The sequence below is a fragment of the Melanotaenia boesemani genome, chromosome 13 (genome assembly GCF_017639745.1).
Source record: "Melanotaenia boesemani isolate fMelBoe1 chromosome 13, fMelBoe1.pri, whole genome shotgun sequence".
NCBI lineage: Eukaryota > Metazoa > Chordata > Actinopteri > Atheriniformes > Melanotaeniidae > Melanotaenia > Melanotaenia boesemani.
The window spans coordinates 8,239,828-8,267,034 of NC_055694.1; the positions used below are offsets into that span (position 1 = coordinate 8,239,828).

Here is a 27,207-nt window from a genome sequence, read left to right on the forward strand (position 1 = left end):
TTGCTTTGTCTTTGTCTTATCTTTACGTCTGAAAGCCTCTTGGATAATTGTATTCCCACTCACGCTTCCAGGCCAACATTGTAAATAAGAATTTGATCAAATAAAGGTTAAATAAATAACTATTACCTGCTTGCTTATTTGCTATATTTTATTTTAAACCTAGGGACCAATACAATGCGGGCAGCACATAGCAATTAATGTATAAAGAGCTGACTCTCAGTATTTCATAATCTGTGCAATGATTCTGACTGGCCAAGTCAGTCAGCTGACCTCAATCCAACTGAGCATGTGTTTCACTTGCTGAAGACCAGACTGAGGGCAAAAAGCCTCCAAAACAAGCAACAATTCAGTGTGGCTGCAGCACAGGCCTGGCAGAGCATCACCAGGGAGCATGCCAAGTATCTACTGATGTCTATAGATCAGAGATCAGATGTCACAGGAGTGACAGCAAAGGGTTTGCAATCAAATATCTAGTAATGATCGAATGATTCAAGTGATGTATTAAGTTATTTGAATTTCAGCAAACTATTTATGTGATTTTCCAGCATCCAAATTAAGCCAAACATTCCCACATCAGCATCACTGGTGTAAAGGGCAATGCACTTGTGTTGTTTTTATCTGGCTCAGATATGAATGACTGTGTTTCAGGCTAAAAATGCCATGTCTGGAAGAGTGCCCTGTGCTTTTCACTGTTAAATAAACCATGTGTTTTAGATGTGCCACTTCAGATGTTCAGTGTTGGCCTTTTCTAATCTAGGAGTCCTTGTTTTACTTGAAAGGAGCCTTGTTTTACACCATGGCAGTTCTCACAAACCTCTCAAAGCAAACAAAAGTGAACTCAACATAGCTGTGGTCTCCCTATTCCTGCTTTGCTTTCTCATAACTGTTTTGTTCTTTCAGTTTCTATTTATCCACACTAATAATATCTGAACTGCTGTAGGTCTTCAAATCCTTCCACTGGGCATTTTCATTTATCTGAAGGAGTAACTTCCAGCAAAGAATTGCCTATTAATGAAAGATTTGTCCACTGTGAATAGAAATATACATGCTGCAATTTGTACATCAGCTAAAAACAGCCCCGAGGGTAGTACTTTCAATGCCAATTTTGGAATAAGTTTGAAATAGTCTACTGCTTCCAAATGAAATTGTATGATTTGATTAGTGCATAAACAACCAATTACCCACACAAATTTTTCTTTTTAAAATGTAACTTTTTTCTTAACCGGAGGACAATCAAGGCCTGAAAACAACTTGGTTTGTTTGCATTTCAAATTGAGTTTCAATATTCTTTTTAGGTTTAAGCAGCAGGCTTAACGAAAGCTTGTAACCAAGAGAGGGATACAAGGAAAACTACTATTTGGTTGTAAAACTCTAAAGTGCAAGACAGGCTGATACCAGGGCTTGCTACAGAAGAGGATGTGCTGAGCTGAGCTGGCACATTGCAGCCAATTACATTCCAGGTCTTGATGAGCAAGCTCACATACAAAAAGCTAAACAGAGAGGGAAATGCTTCTCAAACAAAGGTTTGCAGCTACTACGATGCAATCATAGGCTATATATGTGCATGAGCTATAGCAATGGCATGCTGTTTTATAATTTACATCACCATGGTTATAAAGACATATATTTCTCTGTGCTGATGTTTGGATTATCACTGATCCTGGCTGCTAAGCAAACACTTGGGCCGAATTTAAGGGTATCTGTCATGCTAGCTTGCTCCAGCCCCACCCTAGAGATGAGAGCGAGGGTCATGAGACTGGAAAGGCTGACAAAAACAAATCTTTAATCAATAACTGAGCCCTGAACGCAAAACCCTCTCTCTTCCGTCTCTGTCTCGGAGCGCTCTGGGAGTGACAGTTTTTCTTTTTAATCTGTGCCCACATTGTGGAGAAATTGCAAGCTAATGTTTTGGCTATAGATCATTCAACAAATCGCTGCTGGCGGTGCATATCTAAAGCTACTGTTTGAATGCACACATTTTCCACAACTAATATGGCTTATGGATGTGAAGAGCAGTGTCAGTGTGGCTATACCTGAACCAAGTAAGAAGTGAAACATTGATGCACAAACAGATGTTTGGATAAGTTTTTGTCTAGTTTGAAAGTGAAAAGGGTCTAAGGTAAAGTCTGTCATCACTACACTGGATGATGGACCATAATGCCTTTTTTTCAGGTTTTTGTTAAGTTTAGCCTAATGAGCTGAATTCAGACATAATACATCATTGGTGTAATGAAAACTCAATCTGCTCAAAAATTTTTATGAAATTTCTGCAATATGTTCTCAAAAAAGAAATTTAACTAAGTAGGAATTTACCAGTGATGTATTGAAAGCCAAATAAAGTCTCATCAGCAGTCTACTCTTCGCCATGGTAGCATTTCCACAGCTTAAGTCACTACGACATGATACATCACATAATTGTTAACAACACAGAAAGGTCTTTTTAACTTCTAATAAAAAAAACAGTCTAATTACATGCAGCTTCTACGTAAACAGCAATGTATGAATGAAATGGGCTCATGAAATGCAGAGATAACATGACAAATATGGCAATCTACAACAAGAGTGTGCAGTATGGGTCATGTATAAAGACCAGATCTATAAAAGGCCAGAAGTCAAACCAGTCCAATGACAGATTGGACTTAAAGCTTAGACGATGGGTAAACAAGCGTAAAGCAGTAACAAGTTGTTGGCAGGAGAATAAAAGAAATAAATAAAAAAACTAGACAAAAGAGAAAAATATGAAAGCAGAGATGAACTCAGACAACCACGGAGAAGTGGTCAGTTGATGGGCTGCTGTTTCCTAAAAGCAATAAATCTGGATGTGAGATGTGAAAGAATGAGGAGGAAATGTAAACCTGCAGGAGGATAGGGCAATGGCTTCTACAGGATATTGGATTAGGAAATCTTCCAATTTGAACAGTTTCCTGTGATTCAACTAATAATAATAGGAAAAGGTTTGGACACCCCTGCTCAGATGTTTGTAATTACAAACAGATTGTTTAGCTCAAGTTTTGAAGGCATAAGATTCAAGATTTCTTTTTTAAGACTTTTATTGAGATTACTTATTTATTTATTTTTCTGGTTACAAAGTAACAAACAAATAGAAATGACTTAAAGCTAAAGTTTGGGAACTCCACTTATTCAGCAATCGGTCAAATCTGGTGTATTCTTTAAGTTCTTTTCTGGGGATTTCTACAGACTATTTCTACATAGTTCATCTGGTTCTATCAGATTCTTGGGAATAAACATTTGTTTTAATGATTGTTCATTTGTTTTCTATTCATTTCTGAGTCAGGGGACTTTGAAGACCAAGGTAAACACTTCAGCTGCACCTCTTGAGCTGCTCCATTATGGAAAGTGTTATACGATCATTGTGTTGTTGCAGATGTTATCCTCTTTTTATCTTTAACCTCTTTAAAGACAATGTTTGCTTTCAGAATTTGCTGGTATTTAATTGAATCAATGTTTCCCCTCTGCAAAAGAAATGTTCACTGGGCCACTGACTGCAACACAGGCCCAAAGCATGATCGATCCACCCCTTGCTTAAAAGCTGGAGAGGTTGTTTTTTTATTAAACTCTTCACCTTTTATTTTTTTCCCCCAAACATAGTTTTAGCATCTTCTTTAAAGAACTTGTTTTTAGAATGTGTCAGACTTGCTCCGGTGTTATTTTACAAACTTCTGAAGCTGCACCATGCACCACCATCTCACAGTCTGCTTACTCTACCTGAAGGTTTTGCAGTTATATAAGAGATTTCATTTTACTTTTAACCAATTCAACAAGCACCTTTCTTTGAAAATGTTCGAAATCTTACAGATCTCAACTTGGCCTTCATCATTTCTACTTACATTCATTTTTTCGTTTAAATTATAAATTCAGGGAGCTGTTGTTACAGCCTTCTTCTATACTGTTAACACCACTTGTTTTAATTTTCTAGGTACAAACAGCAACTTAGAGGAGCCCATCGCTGCCGATTGTTCAGACAAGGTATACAGAGTCAGCGTATTTAGAAAGTTCTGAAATTTGCATCGTCTGGCCTTTCCTAACGACGAATGTAAAAATAAACCACAACCCTGATAAACAAGGGAAGATCTTAGGCTTTTGTAGGAGTTACCTGATCGCTAAAATCTCCAAGGATGCCCAAATGTTGCTCCTTGCTCTTTTTTTTCCACTATATATTTTACAAAATAATAATAATAAGCTGATACAAAATTAACTTTAGCCTCTCAGTTTGTCTTGTGGTCATGAAATTATTCACAGGAAAAAAATTACTTTCACAGGAGCTGCCCAAACCTTTACATTCTCTAAGGTAAAAATATATATTTAAAAAATTATATATCCACTATCATCACGTCATATAATTAACTTTATATTATTTCAGACCAAAAAACCCACTCTGAAAACAACTTAACATTTCATGTAGTCACATCTCCCTTACACATGATATTTTTAGAACTACTTATATTCCAAAAAAAAAAAAAAAAAAAAACTATTTCAGTTGAACAGACTCTCAGTATCTGTTTCCATACATTATCTACAAGGGAACATGGTAGTGCTTGGCCACTAGTGAACAGAACATTTGATTAGATCAAAGTCTACAGCGTAGTACTTGTGGGAGCTCTTGAGCTGAGCTTTACTACAACACAGGACAATTTAAGCAGTGTCAGATTTCCTTGGCAGTAATGACAATGATGCCTATCGTCCAGGGGCTGGTCTCCCCCACTGCCTGATGGCTCTTGATGGGAACATGGAGAGGAGTATGTAGACGTAGACTTAAAAATAGCCATGTGTTAGTGTGGAACTGGGCAACCAATTATCTTTATCATTTGGCCCGTAGCCCGCTCAATAACACTCTTACATAAAGTGAAATTACTCACCGCCTACAAGCAGAATAAAAAGTCTGAGTGAACTTAGCTATCATGCTGCTACGTTACAAAGAAAACCAAAACAAAGAGGACACTTCATGGCCTCTGGTGATAGCATCTAGAATGAGTGTTTGACCTGTGATGCCCCACAACGGCTGCTGTAAAAATGAAAAAGGTGTTTTTTTTTCCTTTTTGTTTGTTTTTTTCTTCCATTGGGCAAGAGAACGAGTCAACATACCAGGGAGAAACTCCCGATAATCTCACAGCACCCCACTTCTAATTTACCCCACATGTTAAGAATGGTGTCTTTCATTCTTTACAATTACAACGTTTACATTTGGTGGCAACCATGGGACACACTTTGGCTCTGGTTTCTTTTAAAGCTATATTATTGTAGCATAATCAGGAAAGACTGTCAAAAAGTCAAACATCTAAAAAAATAAATAAAAAGCTTTGGCCTATTACTGGAAGTTCAACAAACATGCACACATGGTTAACTGCCTGCAACAAACTGAAAATGACTCTTTATGTGTTCTCAGCCCTCACCAAGCTCACCCATCCATAAAAATCCCATCTCAAGGAGAGCAGAGGTGAGGTCTCTCTCTCTCTCTCTCTCTCTCTTACTCCCTCCTGCTCTTGTTCTTTTCTACTTTCTCCCTCTTGCTTACAAATGCACACAAAAAAGGCCCTGCTTTCTGTATCATAACTACTCCCACAATTACTCAGACGATTACTCAGATCAATGGTTTGCTAGCCTGTTTGAGCCTCTGTATTCAGAGCGTCCTCCTGGTAGGAAGAAAAACCTCCAGGCTGAACGCATTAAACAGAGTGCGTGACACGGGGACAGGATAGTGTAATACCACGCAATAACATGAGGCAAAATAGCAAGACTGGCAAAACATATTGTCAGTCACAGCTGTCACACATGAGGGGGTAACACAAAAGTCTATCAACAATGTATCTGTTACAGTCCACAACCCTGTTTCATAGATCTGCACCAGCAGTCCCCTGCTATTAAATCTCTCAGAACACTCTCTGTTAAAAATACCCAAACAATCTGGTGCAGCAGAGCTCTTCCAGTGGCAGATATCACTGGTGAAGTAAGCAGTCTAACAAGGGGCTGAGTGTGATTTCAGACTCTCTATTTAGAAATGACAATACATGAGCACACTTAATTACGTACTCTCTAGTCTAGATCAACAGAGTCTTCCTGCAGTGAAGAGACTGGTGTATTCATTAACAGTAAAGGGGTTTCTTTCTGCAGAGAGACAATCTGCTTTACAAGGAATAGTTTCTTCAGTGGATAAAAAGAGAGGCTAAAATTCAGACACATTCGCTACAGAGGAGTGAAGGGAAAATCACCACAAATAAAGTCAAGACTTTGGCCTATATTTCTGACGGATTTGTTTCGGTCGTGACAGAAAATAGTGCTTGTGTGCAGAATTACAAGTGTGCTGAAGCAATTCCCACAGAAGCTGGATTTTACATGTCATAAAAACCTCTGTGATGTTGTTTCGTCTTTGTTCTTTGTCCCTGGTTCACAGTTCTCATAGACCATAAAATGTAATGAGAGGGAGGCAAAAGCAAATATTAATTCATTTGAATATCATAAAATGTTAATTTTTCTTCTCCTTTTTTTTTTTTTTTTTTAGAAATGTATGAATATATTTGGTCATAGACTATGTAACTTAGCAACATTTCAAAGTCATACTGTAGAGGTGATCCCCCTTCATCACATGAAGCTTTGAGAAAAGCGTAGAAAAGAGGAGTGTACAGGCCCATAATTGATGGCTCAAAGCTCAAGCTTTCTCTCTGAGGGTCTGCTCAGGTCCTGATCCCCTGGCCTCAACCTGAAACAATCACTCTTAGTTAACGACAACACTTCAGCTATTGACAGCGTGATCCTGTAAAGCAGACACTTCAATCAACAGAGCAGCCGCAGGAGGTGTTGTGTTGGAGGAAAGGAAAAAAGAGGGAGGGGGCATGGAGGAAACAGATGAAATCAAGAAGTAAATAAATGAATTGATGAATGAATAATAGATTGGCCAGCTAGTGGTGTCTTGGAGCAGCAATGCAGTATTAATAACTGACTCTTACTGTTCGTCTCTGTGTCATCACTGATACTCTTAGGTGGACCATGGCCAGCATAACACACTGCTGATCTGTACATTCGATCCGGATTACGAACTTTCTTCAGTCCTTCAGGAGGCAAAGAGAAAAGTAGAGAAAATCGAGGAAAAGAAGCATTTTCCCAGCTTGTGACAGCTAAGCACACTCCCCATGCAAGCAATAGCATTAGACACTAGACAATATATTGAAATGCATATGAAACAAAAAACTGTAGTAATAATAATAATAATAATAACAATATCAGGAAATTTGTAAAAGGTAATTAAATTCTCCATCTACTGAATATTTTAATCCCCACAAGAAAAATAGTCAGTAACAAGGGTCAGTGTAGCTGTGACCCAGTTTAATACAGGTCAGTAACACTTCTTATTGTTCATGTGGTAAACTGAATGACTCAATACAATCAATCAGTGGAGGCCGTGCAAAGCAGTCCGTAAAGGTCTATTACGTTCAGGCATTACAGGAGTGATACGTCTCAGCAACCACAGACTGGACCTGGGTAACATCCTCCCATACCTCACTGATCCAATTAAAAGGCTGAGCAAAAAATGTAGCACCTGATTCAACAAGAAAGCAGGAGAGCGAGTCGTCCGACATTATAAGGTTAAATTCATCCCTCTTTTCAAAACAGCGGAGAAATATTTACACCATTGCTGCACAAGCATTTCTCTAAGTTAATGGCTGACTGCGTGCTTACTTGATGTTTTGCTGCCGCTTCACCCTGAACTTTGAGTGAAATGATAACATCAAGAAACTTTTTAAATTGTAATAGTCTGAAAATAAAAGAGAAGAATGACTTCCTGCACTGCGGAGATTACAGGCTTACATCACTACATTTTAAAGAGCAACTTATGTTGACTGTTTCTGTTTTGCCTGAAGTTCCGGCTACCCTTTTCTACCTTAAATCCATGCAGTTAAGTGCACCTGTGTGGGCTTTATGTATCATTTAACTGTCCTTCCATCACTAGATTTGCATTGATTTGATTTAAATTAATGCAAATATGATATAAAGTTGTGCTACAACCACAAACAGCAGACTGTAAAAATATTTAAGCTCAGACGAAAAAATAAAGAAAAACTCAGGCTTGTCTTCACAAATATCTGTGTTTCATTTCTCACATATGACTCTTGTACTGGAACATGTGTTGTAGTAGATTTATAAGACTGCAGGCTGTAGGTTTATCCAAAGCAGTGTCATTGCTGGACATATCAAGCCTGTCCTTTAACTGCCCTCCTGGCCTTGTGCCTAAAATATTGCACGCACAGAGCTTTTTATTTGTGTGAAGGGGAAAAAAATACCCCTGAGGCCCTGGGGCAATCAGTTAGTCTTGTGAGATATATCCCAGAATGTAAACATTACACCACAGAGGAAGTCTGGGTCATGGCCCCTGGGTTTAACACAAGATGCAAGCCTCACTTGTTATGGGCCATCATAAGAGCTGCCAAACAAGTACGAGCCATCAGCAGTACCCACACACCACAAGGACAAAAGGTTGAGGAAACAATGTTAAGCTGTCTCAGCAGCAACATGTACAGGTACATGTCCTGCAAAAACCGAGACAAACTATTTTCTATATTAATAAAAAGCCAGCACTAAGAAAAGCTGGATGCAGGAGCAAAAACTCCTGACAGCTCTATGTGAAAGCTTTGAGGTCCAGGTTTGCATGAGACGACATGGCATTTACATAAAGGTATGAAGCAATCTCTCTCTTTCTCTCTCTCTCTCTCTCTCTCTTCACTCCCCCTCCCTCCTCCTACTCCTTTTTCCACTGACCGGCCTCACAGGAGCACTGAAAATAACTTGACCGGCTCAGCAATGGGACTTTCAAGTCAGGGTTTTCAGTGAGAGCTCTGAGTGTTGGAGAGGCTTTAAGGTTCCCAACTACAGCTGATGTGTTAAGTTCATCTGTGAGGAGGAATATGTTAGGACTGTTCACCACAAGGAAGTTGTAACTATAACTAATCCAGGTCTTTTTTTTCTTCTTTTTTTATTTTTGGTCATAGCCCCAAACAGAGCCCTCATATAATTGTGCTTCTTCAGCTCAATACCACCCCCTGGTGGGACTCGCTATAGTGGTTGGCACACTGACATCCAAACAACTAAGACCAGTGTTTTAATGGTCAGAGACTATTTGAAACATTACAGTCAGTCTACAGCAAAAATAATTTTGAGTTTGAGGTGACTGACACCAAAGTCTGACAGAGGTACCTTTAATTTCAAAGCCTGCAACAAAGCATTAAGAACTGCTTGAAAAACAACATTTAGAAATATTATTATATTTTTAAAAATATATATATTTTCCTTTTCTGTATCTTCTTCATATTATGCCGTCAGTATAAAGTCTGTGATGACTCTTTCCTTGCACTCTAACACCAGTACAAATCAATAAACATAAAAAACTCAAGTACAGCAAACAGAATAGGCATGATGTATCAATGCCTTATCGTTATACTGACTGCTGCTCCTTAAAAAAAGTTAGAAATTGGCCAAAACAGGCCATAACAAAAAAGACATAAACAACAAAATGCTATTAAACACACAGATCAGGTTAATGGTGTTAAAAATTCTGAGAAAATTTAATCAGATCTATTTTTATTATATGCAAATGAGTGAAAGGTAAAACTGACATTGCAATTAAGTCACTCTATCAAATACCAATAATTATGAAAAGCTGCTTGGACAACTATTCCCTGCTGAAAATGTGTATTATGGCTTCTCTTGCTTTTATTTCGTGCAGGCGTTGTTTTAATTACTCGCCCAAAAATTCCATATGGGCTGTCTGAATGACAGCAGATCTCTCATGCATATGTGCTGCAATGAATACCACTATGTGGAAAATAATTAAGTCTGGTGCATTTCATTTTTAGTTAGCGAGCCGTGTTAAAGCGAGCTGAGGAGGGAGAAAAAAGTCACCATTCTGTCCTATGTGTAAAGTAGTGTAATGGGCAGGCTGCTGGAAATCCTGCTCTCCATCCTCCCCGTTTCCTCTAGTGTGATGGCATTTCAAGCGCGATGGGGCATTGCAAGCGGAGCAGGCATTACAACGATTTGATACCCCCTGTTTCAGAGCAAATATAGGCCAAGTAGTATTAACTGGCTTTTGGAAAACATAACAGTCTCTCACTTAAAAAATACATCACTTCTGGCTCGTAAACACAATTCGCTGAATGTCAATGAAAATTCTCGCGCTTCAAGGGGGAACTGAACGACCCTGTCGAAGACGAGGGGGAAAACTAGTCTTACACATTTAAATTAGACATTTCTTAATTATTATTTCACGGTCGTCAAAACAAGGTTCAAATAGCGGTGAAAGAAGAGAAGCGTATCGACTGATAAACTAACAGAACCGAGCCGCTTTTAAAGCTGGGCAATAAGGGAAGAAGTTAGTCGATGCCAGTGACATGTTGTCATTAACTTAGCCTTGTTGTTAACAACTTGAACCGCTCGTCGTTTGACAGGAAACCGGAGCACGGTTAACGGTAAACGCAGTACTTTTACCACGCGGACTATTTGTCCCCGTGGCGTGCTTTAAATGTGGGCTACGCTGGGAATAGTAGCTGGCTAGAATGCAAGCTAATATTAGCTGGCTAGTGATGTCTCCACGTTTTAGCTGCCTCTTCGGAGGAAAACTGCGGAGCCGTTTTCCAGCGAAAATTTCTCCACTTGTCCTCGCGCTCGTGCCATCTCCACACAGAGTTGCAACTGTTCTAAAAAATCACACCGCGGTCATACAAGTAAATTAATCCCATTATATTTCTCTTACCTTCCGGCTTGTTTTCGGCAGCCATTTCCCCTTCACGCGCAACATCCTCCTCCTCCTCACGACCGTGGGTACCACGCGCGTGCACGGCGAGGACAGCACGAGGAGGGACCGGAGGAGCAAGCGGCGAGTCGGTCCGTCCGAGGCAAACTTACCATTGGCTGTGAGGCGGTGACTGACAGAAAGGCTCCGGGATGAAAAACAACACATCTCTCCTCACCTTGGCACCACCAGCCGTGTTTTTCTTTTTTTTTCTTCTTCTTCTTATTCTTCTTCCTCTCTTCTAAGTGTAAATTTAAAACAGCTAAGAGATGCTACAAGTCTGAAAAGACGCTTTTGTAAAAAGACAGTGACTAAACAAAAACGCTTTAATTAAATCTAATTAGATTGTAAATATAAATTAAACTATTTCTTGTAGAGTCAAAGTTTTTAGACACTGCCATTCATCTGTGATGCAAACCCAGTTAATATCCTGCTAAATTAACCTTTTTTGACCTTTCATTATGTTTCATCACATCATTTTATTCATCACATATAACCCTGGCTCTCTAACCTGATTACAGGGAAAGGTGTAATGTTTTCATAATCCAATAATCTAATGAGTCATTACAACAATTCTTTTAATATTCATTTTACTGCTCCTGTTTACTCTTGCTTACACATTTAGTAGTAAGTTAGGGTTTTCCAGTGAGTCCTATGGGCACATGTAGCTATTCTGTTCAATAAGTGCTGTCAAATTGTGAAAACTATTAATAATTCCAAGGATTTCCAGGTGTCACGCATTTTGTTCAGCTGGGAAGCTGGTGAAGGCAACACATCCTCTTTAACTTCAGAAGACTATCATTGTTTTCAACTAATTTTGGTGCAAGCACGCATGCTTAGCACTAGTTCATGTAAAGCAGACAAAGGCAATGAAATCGCGTTTAATCGCGTCATAACTGCACCTAGACAGGCTGCTGACCGTCAGTGCTGAAATACAGTGCAGTTTGAGGTGGTGCTGAAAGAACAGCTCCCCTGCTGCCTGCAGCTCGCGCGCCCGTCAGTTCAGGCTTGTTGGTACTGCGAAGACTAATAATAAGGTAATAAAGGAGTTAATGTATTTAAGTGATTTTCTCACCCTCGCCTTAATTGCTTCTAGTTGGATATTATGTAGTCAGTATCCCTGTAGACTGAAGACATACAAGTGGCTTCTTAATATAAGCATTTCTTTTTTATTATTTGAAGATTTATATTAATGTTTTTAATATGGTTCTCTGAAAGAAGATACGGTTACATTATGGCATTCTTTTCAGGGATACAAAAGATACACTAGATAAACATTTAAATCATGTGAAAATAATAATAACCACAATCATAATAATAAAAGTGCTCTTGATGTTGGGTGAATATGCCATTTTACTTTTGACTTTGGAAACATTTCGTATAGCATTTTAAAATTTTCCCTTATTTTAAAACAACCTCGTAAATATAAACAAAAACTGAAACTTGACTATAACTACGTTCATAGCCCAATAATATAGGAAACTACTGGGGAGTTGTTACTCAGCCCTAACACAAGCGGGCGCCAGAGTGTGCAGGAAAGACTTTGAGTGACGTAAATGACACGAAGAAGAGATGTCCGGGCGTAAACATGGCGTCTGCCTTGGACGATGATGAGATCTGCAATGATGATTACTATTCCCTTCTAAATGTCCGAAAAGAGGTACAATATGCAGTTGTGATATGAATAGATATATGTGCGGATGCATATACTAATGATTTCGTTAAATCTCTTTGGTTGATATTTAGTGGTTGCTCGTATAACAAGTTAGAACTTTAGCTAGGTAGCTAGCTTGTGACCCTCGACATTGATTTATATGCAGTGACACTCTGGTTGGATACTTTGCAAGATGCACCACAGGTTTGGGGACTACAGTTTTGTCAGCAAAAATGGTCTTTTGTGGAATAAAGCTATCGAGTCGTGTGTTTCTGTGTTACTGTGGAAGCTAATGCTAATAAACTGCCAAGTTCACTTTCAGACTGATGTAATGAAATGTGCTAAGTGGCTAGTGCTACTACTCTAACTTGGTTCAAGGCTCCATCCCTCAACACTTCTAGTTAATGGGATTACGGTAACGTTTTGTCTTTCGTTCTCGTGGATTGGGACATTATAGTCATTCGGTTTTTACAGTAGAGAATATTATGCCGGTCTTCTAGTTGTTTTTGTAAGGTGTGACATGTGGTTATGTGTTTAAACAGTGCCAACATATGCTTAATGTTTTTTTTTTTTTATTTGATTTTTTTTCTGTTTTCGAGTGGAATAGTAAGCACAGATCTACTGTTAACAAGATGAACATTATTTATAAAGTAAACGGGGGAAAAAATCTTATTGAAATGGCATGTGGTAAACACAAACGGAGTCTTGACCCGTCTGGCCGATCTCAGAAGATGTAACAAAGACCAAATAATATGAAAGTGAAATTGTACTCTTGACTACAATGATGAAGGAAGCTCATCTTGTACTAAAGTCAGTCTTATGATAATGTTATGATGTAACTTTAAGCAACCGTTTCATTAGTACTAAGTTAAACTCCAACGGTGATAACCTTTGTGTTTTTCCTGTCACTGACAAAGTTATCTCAGATTTTTATCTTCTTAAATTCAATGGTGTGTCTCAGGCCACCCAGGAGGAGCTGAAGGCATCATACAGGCGACTGTGCATGCTGTACCACCCAGACAAACACAGAGATCCGGAATTAAAGCGACAAGCAGAGCAGCTTTTTAACCTTGTACATGAAGCTTATAAAGGTAAGACCACCTTTGATCACATCATGGTTTTTATTCCTGTTTCACTTGCACAGAAAACTGATCAGGAATATGAAGATGGTTTGATCTTCTTTACAGTATCAAGAAAATAAAGCAAACTGTTGGTTTATGTTATTAATGGTTATTTATCTCTTACCAGTGCTTAGTGACCCACAGTCACGGGCTATCTATGATATCTATGGCAAACGAGGGCTTGATGTTGATGGGTGGGAGGTAAGTCTGTCATTGAATGTCATGATAATTCCCCAGATGACAGGATTAATTCTTTTAGGAGCTATTGCCACCTTCTTGAGAGAGTGTCTGTTTAGCTTGATTTCACTTTGACAGTTTTCAGACTACTGTAACCCCGTATATTTTTAACAAAGAAAAAATGTCATTCATTGTAAATGTTACAAGTGTGTTGTATGTCAAAATGTCATTTAACAAAAACATATTTGACTAAATCGAAACAATGCCTGTCCAGTAATCCACATTTTATCAACTTCATGAAATACTAGCTTACTTTCATCAGATGGGTCAGCATTGTATCTAAATGTTTACTGAAATGTACATTATGTGCCCTCTGAAAAATATTTGTCTTTGGATTGTCTTTAGCTTTAGCTTACACAGGTTTACAGTGCTGTGCAGAAGTCTTGATCCAACCACCATTTCTTGATATCTTGCCTCTAAGCAGACACACTTTGTTGCCATCTTCTAAAGTGCTCTTGAGCAGTAGTTTTGCAGCCAGTCTGAAGGTCTTTTAAAGTTATGTGGACTTTGGCATTTTTTTCACTTTGAATCTGGTCCTTGTACTCGATTACTTTCAGAGAAATGTGTTTTTCTTGTTTTTAGATCATTTAACACTGACATGTGAATCATTTTAGTACACAAAAAGCACCTAACTCAGAGAATTGCAAACGAAACAAAGAAAAGTTGGACAGGACCTGAAAGATGCATCTAGCCCTTGAGATTGAACCATCCCACATGTTTCCAAAGCCCCATTGGAAGTGTTCTTCGTGGAGTTTTGAAGCCATTCTCTTGCAAAGGAGGGGGGAAAGGGCTGAAAATCAGTGGCAACAGGTCTCATGGGGTGACAAGTCCCCCCTAAAGATTGAACCTCAACAATATTGAAGCAGTGTGATATTGTCCTGGCAGAGAATTAATCAAAAGGCAGCCAACATTCAAAGAGAAAAGTTCATCAAGGAGGAGCTTGGAGAACTATTAGCCTGAAGACTACTTAAAGAAATACAAGAAAACTTGTCTAAGAGGGTTTAGAACAGGGTGAAGAATAAAAGTGATCATAGGAAATATTGACTTTTAAGCTTGTTAGAATAGAACAAACTGTTTTTGCCTTTTATATATTGTTTTCCTTTTTTTTTGTTTTGCACATTTCAGTAAATTACTGCACCTTTTTTCTGGCAATGTTTAAGAAAATTGAGGGTGGCTCTAGACTTCTGCAAATAGCTGGAACTGTATTAAGTAGACATATAAGCGCAATAATCCAGTGTCATGCGTATGCCCACTTTGTACTCCAAACTTATCTTCCTCCTCCAGGTGGTGGAGAGGAAAAGAAGTCCTGCAGAAATTCGAGAGGAGTATGAGCGGCTTCAGAGGGAGCGGGAGGAGAGAAGGCTTCAACAAAGGACCAACCCAAAGGTACGTTGAGAGGAAGATAACAAGCCTCACATTGAACTGAGTGGGATGCAGGTGTCTTGTAGGTGTCCTGTGAGTGTATTGTTCCATCATTAAAGAACACGGTGTTTACCGTTGATTACTGTGCAGGGAACGATTAGTGTGGGCATTGATGCCACGGACCTCTTTGATCGATATGAAGAGGACTTTGAGGATATGGTTGGAGGAGTTCCACATGTGGAAATCAATAAGATGCACATATCACAATCCATAGAGGTAGGTGTTTGCTTTTGTATTTATTTTTTAGAAGTAATGTTTGAAGTACTGTTCTTTGCCAGTGATGTCTGTTTAATGTACGTCTTGTGTGTTCTATCAAAGGCACCTCTTACTACAAGAGACACAGCCATTTTGTCTGGCTCTTTGTCAACTCACAATGGGAATGGAGGTGGCACCATTAACTTAGCCCTGAGAAGAGTCACCTCAGCGAAAGGGTGGGGTGAGGTATGCTGCACTCTCACTCATTTCTTCATGATACTTTAAATGACCCATTTTCTGCTGTCACCAAACAGCTGTCTACCTGTGTTGTCATGTTTATACAGGTGGAATTGGGAGCTGGAGACACTCATGGACCTCTTTTTGGTATGAAGATATTTCGCAACTTGACGCCTCGATGGTATGAAGAAAAAAATAAGAGACATAAATCGGCACTCTTAATTTTCACAACACAAACAATTCAAAGATGTTTTTCTGTTCTGCCTCAGCTTTGTGACGGCTCAGTGTGGCCTCCAGTTTTCATCACGAGGTGTTCGTCCTGGGATGACCACGGTGCTGGCCCGTCACCTGGACAAGAACACCATGGGTTACCTGCAGTGGCGTTGGGGAATTCATTCTTCTATGAACACTAGCATAGTGAGGGACACTAAGAGCAGCCATTTCACCATGGCAGTGCAGGTTAGCAGCCAGCAGTTTTACTTTACTCAATTCAGCACCCCTAAATTAACAGCTGCTTGTCACAGTTGTGCCAAAATAGTCATTTACTTTTTTTTTTTTTTTTTTTTTGTCTCTGCAGCTTGGCATCCCTCACACTTTTATGATGATGAGCTACCAGTACAAGTTCCAGGATGAAGACCAGACCAAGATTAAGGGCTCAGTAAAGTATGTTGTCAGAATGAAATATGGGTTATTGTAATATAATCAGAAATTCAAACTAATGGATCTATATTCAAAGCTGCCTGTGCGGTCAGCTTGTGAAGTACTCTAGTGCCAGAAAGCCAGCTCAATATTTAAACTGGTCTTGGTCTGAATATGCTTTAGCAGGGGACTGTTGTTGGTTTGGGGGATTATATCCCAGCCTTTATTAAAAAAAAAAAAAGCTTTTCTTTGTTTTGTTTTTTTTGTTTGGAGAAAATATGGCTATTGTCTCCTTTCACAAAGCTAAAAACAACATTGTTCTTTCACAAAGCTAAAAACAACATTGTTCTTTGACAAAGCTAAAAACAACATTGTTAAGTATAATGCGATGGTACCATACATTCAAATTACCGCTCATCAGAACAACCCTTCAGACTTACCACAACAACAAAGGATGGCACATAATGTCTGAAAGGCTGTAGTTAATCACAAGTTCTAATAAGGATAACTTTTTGAGGAAAAAATATTTTGCTTTTTTTCTGGAAGAAGGTGTCATCCATCACAGCAGGACTGGGTGTAAGCTGCTATCTATTATGCAGACTAGTCAAATAAGTGTGCCCCATCTGTGTTTTAATGTGGGCTTGTATGAAACACTCCTGTTAAACATGTGGAGTAGAAAATAAGTACATTCTTAAAGCTGTGAGACAAAGCACACTGGTTAGAAATTAGAGCCATAAATACTCACAACTATGCAAACCATTGCTGTGCATAGCAAGTAGTTGTTTGCCATAACATTTCAACATTACAAAATTGTCAAATATCTCATTCAAAAAAATTTTAAAGTCCTCTCCTGAATGTTTAGAACGTTTGTGTAATGTCAGACTTTACAATAACTCATGTATTTGTTTGTTTTTACACCAGACTGACTGTTCAAATTTAAGTAAACAAGACATAGAGAGGTAGTGACTTTGTCTTATTTGACAGGTCAGGTTTCTTTGGGACTGTGGTAGAGTACGGTGCTGAGAGGAAGATCAGTCGACACAGTGTGCTGGGGGCTACTGTCAGCGTGGGAGTACCCCAAGGTGTCTCCTTAAAGATCAAGTAAGCGCAACCTCATGCTTGTCTGTGTGTCTGTATTAGAATATTACACACGCAAGATTTGGCACATGGAGATGCCATGTGGTTCAGACCTTCAGTTTTAAAAAAGTGCAAATACTTGTCAGAAACCCAGAATACCTCCCTCTCCTTTCTAGTCCAGAGAGTAGCAGATGATTTCACTTTTCAACTTAAATTGTAGCTTTAATAAACTCCCCTCTGTCTGCAGACTAAACAGAGCCAGCCAGACATATTTCTTTCCCATTCACCTGACTGACCAACTCCTGCCTAGTGCTGTGTTTTACGCCACAGTTGGACCACTGGTTTTCTACCTCGCCATCCAGCGGCTTATCATTCGGCCCTATGTGCAGGCCCAGAAGGAACAGTAAGATTCACATAAGCAATGTTATTAGAAGAAGCATTGCATACATCATCATGGCCAGATTTAATAAGTTAAATTTATTTCTCCATTTGTCTTTTAATTCAACAGAGACTTGGAGAAGCAGAGGGAGGGCTCGGCCTCCAACGTAGCCAGGAAGAAACAGGAGGCGGAGGCTGCTGTGAGTATTTGACAGACTTGCATGCAAATGTGGTATCATGCAGATGTTTGTGTGTGACTCAAGAAATCCTACCAACAGTTTGGCAAAGGGCTGAGACGACATGCAAAGTATCAGTGATATTCAAAAGTAACCTATAGGATGTGAAATCTTATCTGTCTTTCCTTCTGTGTGCCTTTCTCATCTTTTAAAGATTTTGCTCATGGCGGAGTGTATGCACAGGATTGTTGAAGCTGAGGAGTCAAGAATGGGTAAGATCAGTGGTATAACTAAGGGATGAGGGGTGGAAAAAAAGTGCACAAACTTCATCAGCTTACTTTATTGAAGATTTATTATTCACTCCAACAGTCTTTAGTTCTCTGGCAATAATATATAATAAAGAGTACAGATCCATCTTCATCTTAAATTCCAATAATTAACACAAAACTAACAGAGTACAAGCAGCAGTAGCAGGCAAAACCTTGATTTGCTCCCCCCCCGTACAGCAACACCTGTCATCTGATAGGTGGCTCCTACCTTCCGGTGCTATTAATTAACTCTTTAGGGACACCTACTGGACCAATTCAGAACCTTACACATGGCTCTTAAAAGCATTATACTTGGAACTCTTGTGTTATTAAAGTTTCCTCATATGTTGTCTTGCTGACATGCAGTAAGTTAATACATAACTTAAGATAACACTACTGAAGTTTGGTAGATTTTCTCAGCATAGAGTCCCCTAATTACAGCTAAAATAGCATCCGTTTTGCATCTTACCTCTTCTCTGAGTGCTCTCCAGTCAGTAAAAGTCAGTCTGATGTAGACTCTAGTCTTATCTCTTGCTCTGTCCCTTTCTCTTACTTCTTCCTCTTGTGTTTCTTTGATGAATCAGTCATGGCACGTGTTCAAAACGGAGATTGTGTTGATATCTAGCCGCTAGCATGTGATGCAGTGCATAAAGCTAAACACAGCTGTAAAGTGACTCATCATTGTTGAAGAAAAAGTTGTGAAGTGCCTCTTCTCAGCCTTGGGATGCTGCTGGGCAACGATGTCTACAGGAATGTACAGAATAAATGTGTCTGTCCCACAAAACAAGTCAGAAGTTACATAGTCCTGCATTAAGTCTTGTTTAAGGCCCTTTGTACACGGAACCAAGAGAAGGAAATAATAAAAGGCCCCTCCGGCTGGTCTCCTCCCATCACTAGCATTAGGTGAAAAAAAACAGCCCTTAAATTACTGCAAACACCACTTGCAATGCCTCCCTATCGCATATGAGCTACAAGTGTGCAGAAGGGGGTGCTATTTTGTTATTTCGAAAGGGAAACCAGGACACCACATGGATTATAAATAAATAAAACAAAAGTTTTGTTTCCTTTTGAGTGTCTAAATAGTGCAGGAAGACAGAAGTAGTCTCTCCTGATTTAATATAATCAATTGGTTTTGGATCAGTTATAGAATATATCAGAACTCATGAAAATATTAATGTTTCTTGCTATGTTCTCGTGAAAACTGTTGCTTGTTTTGGAGAGACGAAGATGAAAGATTGTTAATTTGTTTGCTTCCTCTTGTCACTGCCTCCTCCCTTCTCATTCATGCATTCACTTTGCAAATCAGCCAATCGGTTATCTGTCCGACACGATGCCAATAATCCTGCTAGAGAAAAAGAAAAGAGCCAAACATCAACCAGTTGAAGATAAACTGGTAGATGTTCACCGATGTCCCTGACAGTCCTGAGAGTTGATTGCTTGCTTGGTGTGTCAGGGCCTGAAGGGTTCTCACTTTTGAGAGTTTTGTTGCACTTTCAATAATGCCTCGTCCCTGCTGTCCAGCCTCATCTCTCTTACAGAGAGTAGAAGCTGCACCTTGATCCAAAACTCAAGAGTCACAGGAGTTTTTCCTCTTTCACATGGTTCAATCATTTTAAAATTGCTGTAGGTGCTGCATGTAGTGTAAAAGTTTGGAAAGTGATGATATTTTTTAACTTCACTATGACATCTGTGTCATTCCTCTGAAATTCAGTCAACTTCAACGTGGCTGCATGCAGGTTAGACCTGAGCTGTGTAGAAGATTGCTATCTCAGCTTGGAGAATACTAGTACTCTTTGAGTTAAAATATCTTTGCAGTTCTCTGTTTATTATCTTCAAGCTCAGACGGCTCTTGTGTAAATGTTCTTGAGCAGTTCAGCTAAGTTTAAAGGGAATCATACACCAGGCAGAGGTGAGGATGGTGCCTCCATTGTTATATTAGAAGATTTATTTCGTGGACATCAGTAGAATGATTTTTTAGAGAAAAACATCTAACTTTTTTTTAAAGGGGTTAAAATGAATAATCGAGAAATACTGACCCTCCTGCCATCTTTCAAGTGGACAGAATTAGTTCTTTTTAGTTTGCCTTTGATAGGCAGGCGAACAAAAATCTCTCAGCAGATAGTGTCATTTTCGACAGGAGCACTTAAGAAAAAAATTGGCTTCTGACACCTGTCAGTGCAGAGCTTGCTTTGATTTCAGTATTATCAGAGCTCCTTACGACTTGAGTTAATAACTGTGCGTTTGTAATGACAGATTTTCACTTGGCCGGCTGCACGTGTATATTAATGACAGCCTTTGTAGGCCAAGGGTGGGTTTTTTTTTTTTTTTTTTTTTTATTATCTTACAGGCCTTGTTCTACCTTCGCAAAGTTGCTGCCACTGCAGCAATATTATGATGTTATTTTTTTCACATTTGCAAAATGATTTTTCTAAACAAGTTTCAGTCTGTTTTTTTTACTGGTGTTATAGATGCAGTGGTTTCTGTATAAGCACTGTACAGGGCTGAAATGACAAAAACAGATATTTGTGTGGGAATTTAAAAGAAACTGTCCTTGTCATATCTATCTTCTTTGAATCTCTCAACACTCTGAAATCATTTTGTTTTAATGTTTTATGATGAAGCTATTTCCTGTTTCAGGGCTCATCATCCTCAACGCCTGGTACGGCAAGTTTGTCACAGATAACAGCAAAAAACATGAGAGGGCAAAGGTCATTGATGTGACTGTGCCACTGCAGTGTCTGGTGAAAGACTCAAAACTCATCCTCACTGAGGCCACAAAGGTAAGAACTCTGACCAGTGCCAAACCCACACAATTTATTCAAAAACCTCTGCTCTAAAGTACATTTTTACAACATCATTGTATCCACGGATGTCCTGTGTGATGATTCACTTTGCTGCTGCTTTAATTTGTTTTTCCAGTCAGGACTCCCTGGCTTCTACGACCCCTGCGTGGGGGAGGAGAAGAGCCTGAAGGTGCTGTATCAGTTCCGTGGAGTCATGCATCAAGTCCTGTCAGGAGACAAAGAACCACTCAGGATACCAAAGCAATGTAAGTGGCCTGGACAGCACAGCAGCACATGGAAACTGAGTCACAGCATTACTCCAGCTTGCCTTTGCACATGTTCAGTGTAGCATGTCATCAGATATTTTATCTCCACTTTGAGACCGTCTTCTCAAATAATCTGATCTAGTTTGCCTGCCATCTGCACGTACATGCTCTGACTTCTTTTTTTTTTTTTCCCCCATACAGCGCACAGGATTGACACGGACACATAGGGGTTCCTCTGCTGACCAAGAACACTCATCTCTCGACTGTTGGACAGGAGGAGAGACCTCTGTTTTTAGATACGACATGGATTTATGTCTTCATAACTCAGAAATCAGACATTTGCTTGTTTGTCTTTATATTCATTTAAATATGCAGATTGGAGTAAAACCATCAGAGACTGGATTTTTATAAAACCAGTGTCCACGGACAGGGTTGTGGCCTGCTAATGTGACACCAAAATCAGTGGTTACCATCTTAAATCAGATCTTGGTATCCATTTATTTTTGGTAATGTAATTTATACACAGAGGTCTATGTACAGTATTGTACAAAAAAACTGCAGTGCCTATTTGATTGAAGATATGAAAGCATCTGTTTATTTGCCATATTATTAAAATCTTTCTCTCAAGTTGCCTGACCTCATGTCTTTTGTAATGTCTGTCATATTGAATATTTAGATTGTTGCAGTTGAACAAAATTGATTGGTTTAAAGATATTGTAATTCCTTTCTTTGATTATTAGTCAAGTGACAACGGGTTGGTTAAAATGCACTGTTAAGACCAAGAAGTTGTTTACTTGCAATCATGTAAGAAAATAGAGTGGATAGTGAAGGTTAAAAATAATTCAACCATGTGTTACAGGCTGTAGCCTTTAATTTTGTTGGTCCATATCTGCACAAGATGAGGCTGTTTAAAACTTATCTTAGATAAATGCTATAAATCCATATGGTTAGTATAATTAAGGCAACACTGATTTAGATTTGTAACAAAATACAGTATTTTTTTTAATCACTATATATTGTATATTTTATTACATGTAGATTATTATTTTCTTCTTCTTATCTGGTTTGTCCCCTCCCTGAACCACCTCGTGACATAACCTATTAGAAATGTGGTGGGATGTACAGACGGAAAGTGACGTTAAACAAGGTATTTAAAGATTTTTTTTTCCTTTTTTTTCTTCCCCTTCTCTTTATTTAACTTAACTCTCACTTTTGCTTTAACTTCTAACTCATAGCCACGGTTTTAAGAGGCTTTGACATATACGGAAACCCTTTTTCCAGCACTTTGATTTCTCAGCGGCACCCCAGACATGAAGAGGAAGGCTATGGATCCGAGTCTCTGCTCCGACTGGCGGAGTCCGACTCCAACGAGTCCCCCTGCAAGTCCAGCCGCGCTTTACAGTGTAGATGTAAGTGACCTGGAAAAGCGTTGCTCCCGATGTTTGTCTACAAGAATGCCACTTCAGCCTTAACGCTCCGTTACTTGATGATTTCGCCAACTCGTGTAGACTAGTTTCATTTTTACTAATGAACAGGGTTTCCATTGAATCGGATTCTTCCTGTCACGTCTAATACAAAGCAGCCATGGTGTTCTGTTCAAGTTCAAGAAAACCCTTTTAAAAACGTAAAAAAATGGCAAATACCTTTAATTTCTTTTAGCTTTTTATCGAGAGAGAAAAAAATTAACGAGATTTACTTTAAATCTGTTGCACAGAAAGTAATTATTCTGACCATAATGATCCCAAAAGGCAGTGGTTCCTGATGCTGAAAACTGCTGCTATTCTTCCCTGTCTGTTTCCTTATGTTTTTATTCTGCTTATCTCTGTTGTTTTTGTCAGCACGAGTCATTTTTATACTTTATTCTGCAGACGCCATGTTGTTTTGAAAAATTGGTATAAAAAAAAAATCCTAATTTTTTCCCACTTTTGTTCCTGAAATTCGGACAGCAAAAAAAAAAAAAAAAAAAAAAAAAACTTTTGTGGTTTTTCCTGGTTTTTCCACTACGCTCCTGCTCGTGACTCATCTTGTAATGTTTGGTTTCTTAAACTGAGAACAAAAGAGGCTAGCCAAAACAGTGAGGAAGGGCTGTGTACCCTTCTTTCTTTCTCTCTATTTTTTTTTTGTTTTTTAACTTTTGGCTTTTTACAAAAACAAGTTGTACACAAACGCACAAAAACTAATTTATTGTATTTCCTAAACATATTTTTACAAGCATGTACAAACAGACACATACCATACATAAAATAAACTTGGCCACAAGAAGTATGGAAGGTAGTGTTTGGTGGATTATTGCTTTGTTGTAACAATGCTGTTTAGCCATAAATGTTATATAGTGGAAAGATTATTTTATTTTTCTTTTAAATGGAACCACTTTCGTAAGGAAAATACATTTATTAGATGAGCAGCATTGTCTTTGTTATCCAGCTTCTATCTTGATGCCACATCAAGCTTCTCAATAAAAACAATTCAAAACCCAATTTGCAGTCCATTTACCTCAAAGTATTTTTTTAACAAGATCAGTTCTTCAAAAAGAAAAATGGTCTTTTCTCTTTACATAATCTTTAAGATATATAGAATATTTTTAACATGAAGCTGATTTGTTTGACCAGTTTAACCTGCGACATTAACATAGACATTCTGCTAGAATATGTGAGTGTGCGTACCGCTTTGCCATTTCCAGAGGGAAATCTAGTATACAAGTCACATTGCCTGGAGATGTATATGCACACATTTTTAGAAATCTGATTATTGTGGAGGCACAGCATTTCCAAGCTTTTTAACGTGCATAAATCCTGTTCACCGTTTCAACTTCTGTTATGTCCTAATTGTACTGATTAAAAAGAGCAAAAACTATTTATTTACTTATTTATTCAAGTCTAATTTACCTTCTTTTTTTTTTTTTTTAAGATCCTGGAGTCGATCTTCCTGAATCTTCCTCCCCATCAGTTGGTCTGTCTTTGCCGGTTAGTGTGCCATCAGTGGAAAGAAGTAGCTGACCTTCAGTCCTTCTGGAAAACACGGTGTAGAAGGGAAGGATATCTCCTCTGTGATTCTTACAAAATCCCTGAAGACTGGAGGTTGTTTTACTTCTTGTGCAAAATGAGAAGAAATCTTATCAAGAATCCTCGAGGAGACGGTGAGAAAGCAGAAAGAAATAAGTGCATATCAGCCGCATGCTGTTAACCACATTCCCGTTGCTGATTTTGACATTTAGATGATGTGAATATGAAAATGTGAATTAAAATTAAACATCCTAACAATGTGATTTTTAACATGTAAAAATAAGCATGTGCACTAGAAAAAGGGTGTTCTTCCACAACAGCACGGTAAATGCATTATGCTGAGTGAAATATAATGCCCAGCACAAGCTGAAGATTTGGGTGAAAATGGCTGAAACCTGCTACTGAACCCTTAGCAGAAGAAACTGTAAATTTTGAGATAATAGTAAAAAGATTTTAAGCTCAAAACTGGTGTTTAATATCATTGTACAAGGTAGAAAACAGCTGAAACACAGCTCTGCTCAAGTTACATTGACGGCTGAAGGACAGTCGGACAAAGAAGAACCAGGCTGACACAGCCCTGCATGAAAAGGTCAAAGGTCAAGGGTATGCTGAATGGATTAATTGAAATGTGCAGAAGAAGCTCAAATTTCCTATTATGTTTGCACTTGCTTTTTTTTATTTCTTTATTTTTGCTCTCAAAATAGATGGCTTTGATTGAGTTGAAGTGTGTTGATTCTAATATTTTTTATCAGGGTTGCAAATGAATAAAGTATAAAACACAGCACTCAGCAATGATAAGATATGGTCGGGATGACTGATATGCATTAGTGTTTTCTACAGTAGAATAAAGATTGGCAGTTGTGGGTCCACATGATGCAGCTGTAAATGTGAGGCATAAGTTTCACCCTCATAATGTGCTGTTTTATTATTTGTTTCCTGTCATAGTGATCTAATTTTAACTCATTCTGAGGGCCCATTTACGTTTTCTGAAGTTGTTTATGTTGAGGGTCATTTTATAAATGTTTCTCTTCTGTGCTTTTATGTCCCAATCAATTTTCAATGACTTATTCCTCGGCTGCTTAATAAAACACATATAACTGAATATTTTATTTGACGACCACAGAGGGAATGAATGCCTAGGCCATTTTGAGGAATGGTGGCGATGGATGGATAGCAGTGCCCACTGACAGGAAACATCCAGACGGGACAGTCCGGACAAATTTTGTGACATCTTTTACGTGAGTATTGTTGCACCAGATATGTAGCACCCCTTGTATTTCATAGGTTCTTACTGTGTCGTAGCTAAAGCCATGTTTGTTTTCTGCAGAATGTGTGTGAAGTCACAGATCATTAATTTGGAGATGGAAGGATACAACCCATCTTTCATGGATCACTTCCAGCCAACAATCAGAATATCTGACTGGTGAGAAGGATGCAAGTCACAGACATTGACAGCTTGTTTATTCATTCAATTGGTGAATACAAACATGGCCCATAACAATCTGGATTCTGAATTAATTAATAATCTCAGTAATAATAATGGAGATGGTTCCTTTTTTTCATTCAACCTCAGTCAGACAATGTTGATCCATTCTTATGACATCTATTAGATAAAATATAATGGCTCATGCCAAAAACTTAAAATCCATAGGGTTAGGGTTCTACTTTTAAATACTTAAAGCACATCATTATTATTATTATTATACTCCATCTAACATTAAAACTGAAAATGTTAGACGTATCGCACAAATAGATCTGTTTAATTCAGTAGTTGTACCTTTGAGAAGTGATACAAAGTTTCTGGACTCACTGTTCACAAACTAGCATATTCAGACCACCAAAAGGCCAACTCAAGGCATAATCATGGTTTTATTCAAACATCACCCAAAAAATCCTGGAAATTCGCTGTTCTCCACCATAAACCACCTTCTATAAGCCCAGACTTCCCCACTTACAGTAATCAGAGGAGCACCGCATTAACTCCATAACATTAGTTCTTCATTAGTTCCTCTGGTTCTTCCATCATGCCCACTCCAACTGCAGACCCAAAGTTTGGGCTCTCCAGGCTGTTGTCTTCATTTTTAGAAGTTCAGGAAGTTGAGAACATTGTCTGAAGGGTGAAACCCTCTGTGCCCTCCACCCCCTACAGCTCTGATAAAAGTACACATCTTCACCATCAGCCCCCTGACCACCACAGTAATGAAGCACTTCATACTGGCCATGTTCCACTGGTGTTAGAAACTGCCATGATTAGACCACTTCTAAAATAAATAAATAAAATAAAGTAACTTAAATTGATTATGCTGCTGCAGGAGTGGTGAAGTAAATCCTGATTGATTCACTTCAGTTTAATTAAATTATTAGGTCTAAATGATTTTGAAAATAAATCCTAATTGTGTTTTCTCTGACAAATATTGCGATAGCGATTTGGTTTGCAATTTAATCTTCTAAATTCCGGTTATATAAATTGTATATTAAATTATATTTATATCGAATAGCCTGTAAGTACTAATACTAATCAGCTCTACAGGCTAAGCATCCATCCTTCCATTCATCAATTTTACTTTGCTTATATTGGGTCGCAGAGGTTACTCACGAGGGAAACCCAGACATCCCTCTCCCCAATGTCTATAGCTCTATCTGGGGAATCCCAAGGCATTCCCAGGCCAAAAGGGATTCTTCCAGCATGCCCTGGATCTTCCATAGTCTCTCAACCCATCTAGGCATACTTGAAAAATCTCCAAAAGTGTCACGTGTGGTGGCGGAGGTGAGGACCCAATTGCAGGCAGTCAAGGCAGGAGGCAGAAGTGGTGCAGGTAAAAGGTTTATTGCCAAGATGCAAGGCAAGGAACCACACATGACAGGGAGTATACAACATAAAATTATCTGACCAGGAGCAGCTGAAAACCAAGGG

At 38.7% G+C, this 27,207-nt stretch overlaps 3 protein-coding genes across 3 annotated transcripts in view; 2 read left to right on the forward strand and 1 right to left on the reverse strand.

Moving 5' to 3' along the window:
- Window positions 1-10,852, reverse strand: part of camta1a (calmodulin binding transcription activator 1a) — a 295,760-nt gene extending 284,908 nt beyond the window's left edge. The window contains exons 1-2 of the mRNA XM_042004277.1: window positions 10,760-10,852; window positions 6,963-7,064 (exon numbers count right to left, since the gene is read on the reverse strand). Coding sequence (XP_041860211.1) covers window positions 6,963-7,064; window positions 10,760-10,784 — 127 coding nt within the window. The 5' untranslated portion in view covers window positions 10,785-10,852. The remainder of the gene's footprint in view (window positions 1-6,962; window positions 7,065-10,759) is intronic.
- A 1,494-nt stretch (window positions 10,853-12,346) lies between these two features.
- Window positions 12,347-21,918, forward strand: dnajc11a (DnaJ (Hsp40) homolog, subfamily C, member 11a). Its single transcript, XM_042005154.1, has 16 exons — window positions 12,347-12,458; window positions 13,414-13,543; window positions 13,701-13,774; window positions 15,095-15,196; window positions 15,323-15,448; window positions 15,551-15,673; window positions 15,772-15,845; window positions 15,934-16,123; window positions 16,242-16,327; window positions 17,288-17,404; window positions 17,628-17,783; window positions 17,889-17,958; window positions 18,149-18,206; window positions 20,880-21,022; window positions 21,162-21,291; window positions 21,493-21,918. The coding sequence occupies exons 1-16, from the start codon at window positions 12,387-12,389 to the stop codon at window positions 21,516-21,518; spliced, it is 1,677 nt and encodes a 558-aa protein (XP_041861088.1). The 5' UTR covers window positions 12,347-12,386; the 3' UTR covers window positions 21,519-21,918.
- Window positions 21,919-22,485: 567 nt separating this feature from the next.
- On the forward strand, window positions 22,486-25,531 carry LOC121652388 (F-box only protein 6-like). Its single transcript, XM_042005163.1, has 3 exons — window positions 22,486-22,700; window positions 24,199-24,427; window positions 25,417-25,531. Exons 1-3 carry the CDS (start codon window positions 22,602-22,604, stop codon window positions 25,431-25,433), a joined length of 345 nt encoding a protein of 114 aa, XP_041861097.1. The 5' UTR covers window positions 22,486-22,601; the 3' UTR covers window positions 25,434-25,531.
- Window positions 25,532-27,207: the final 1,676 nt, after the last annotated feature.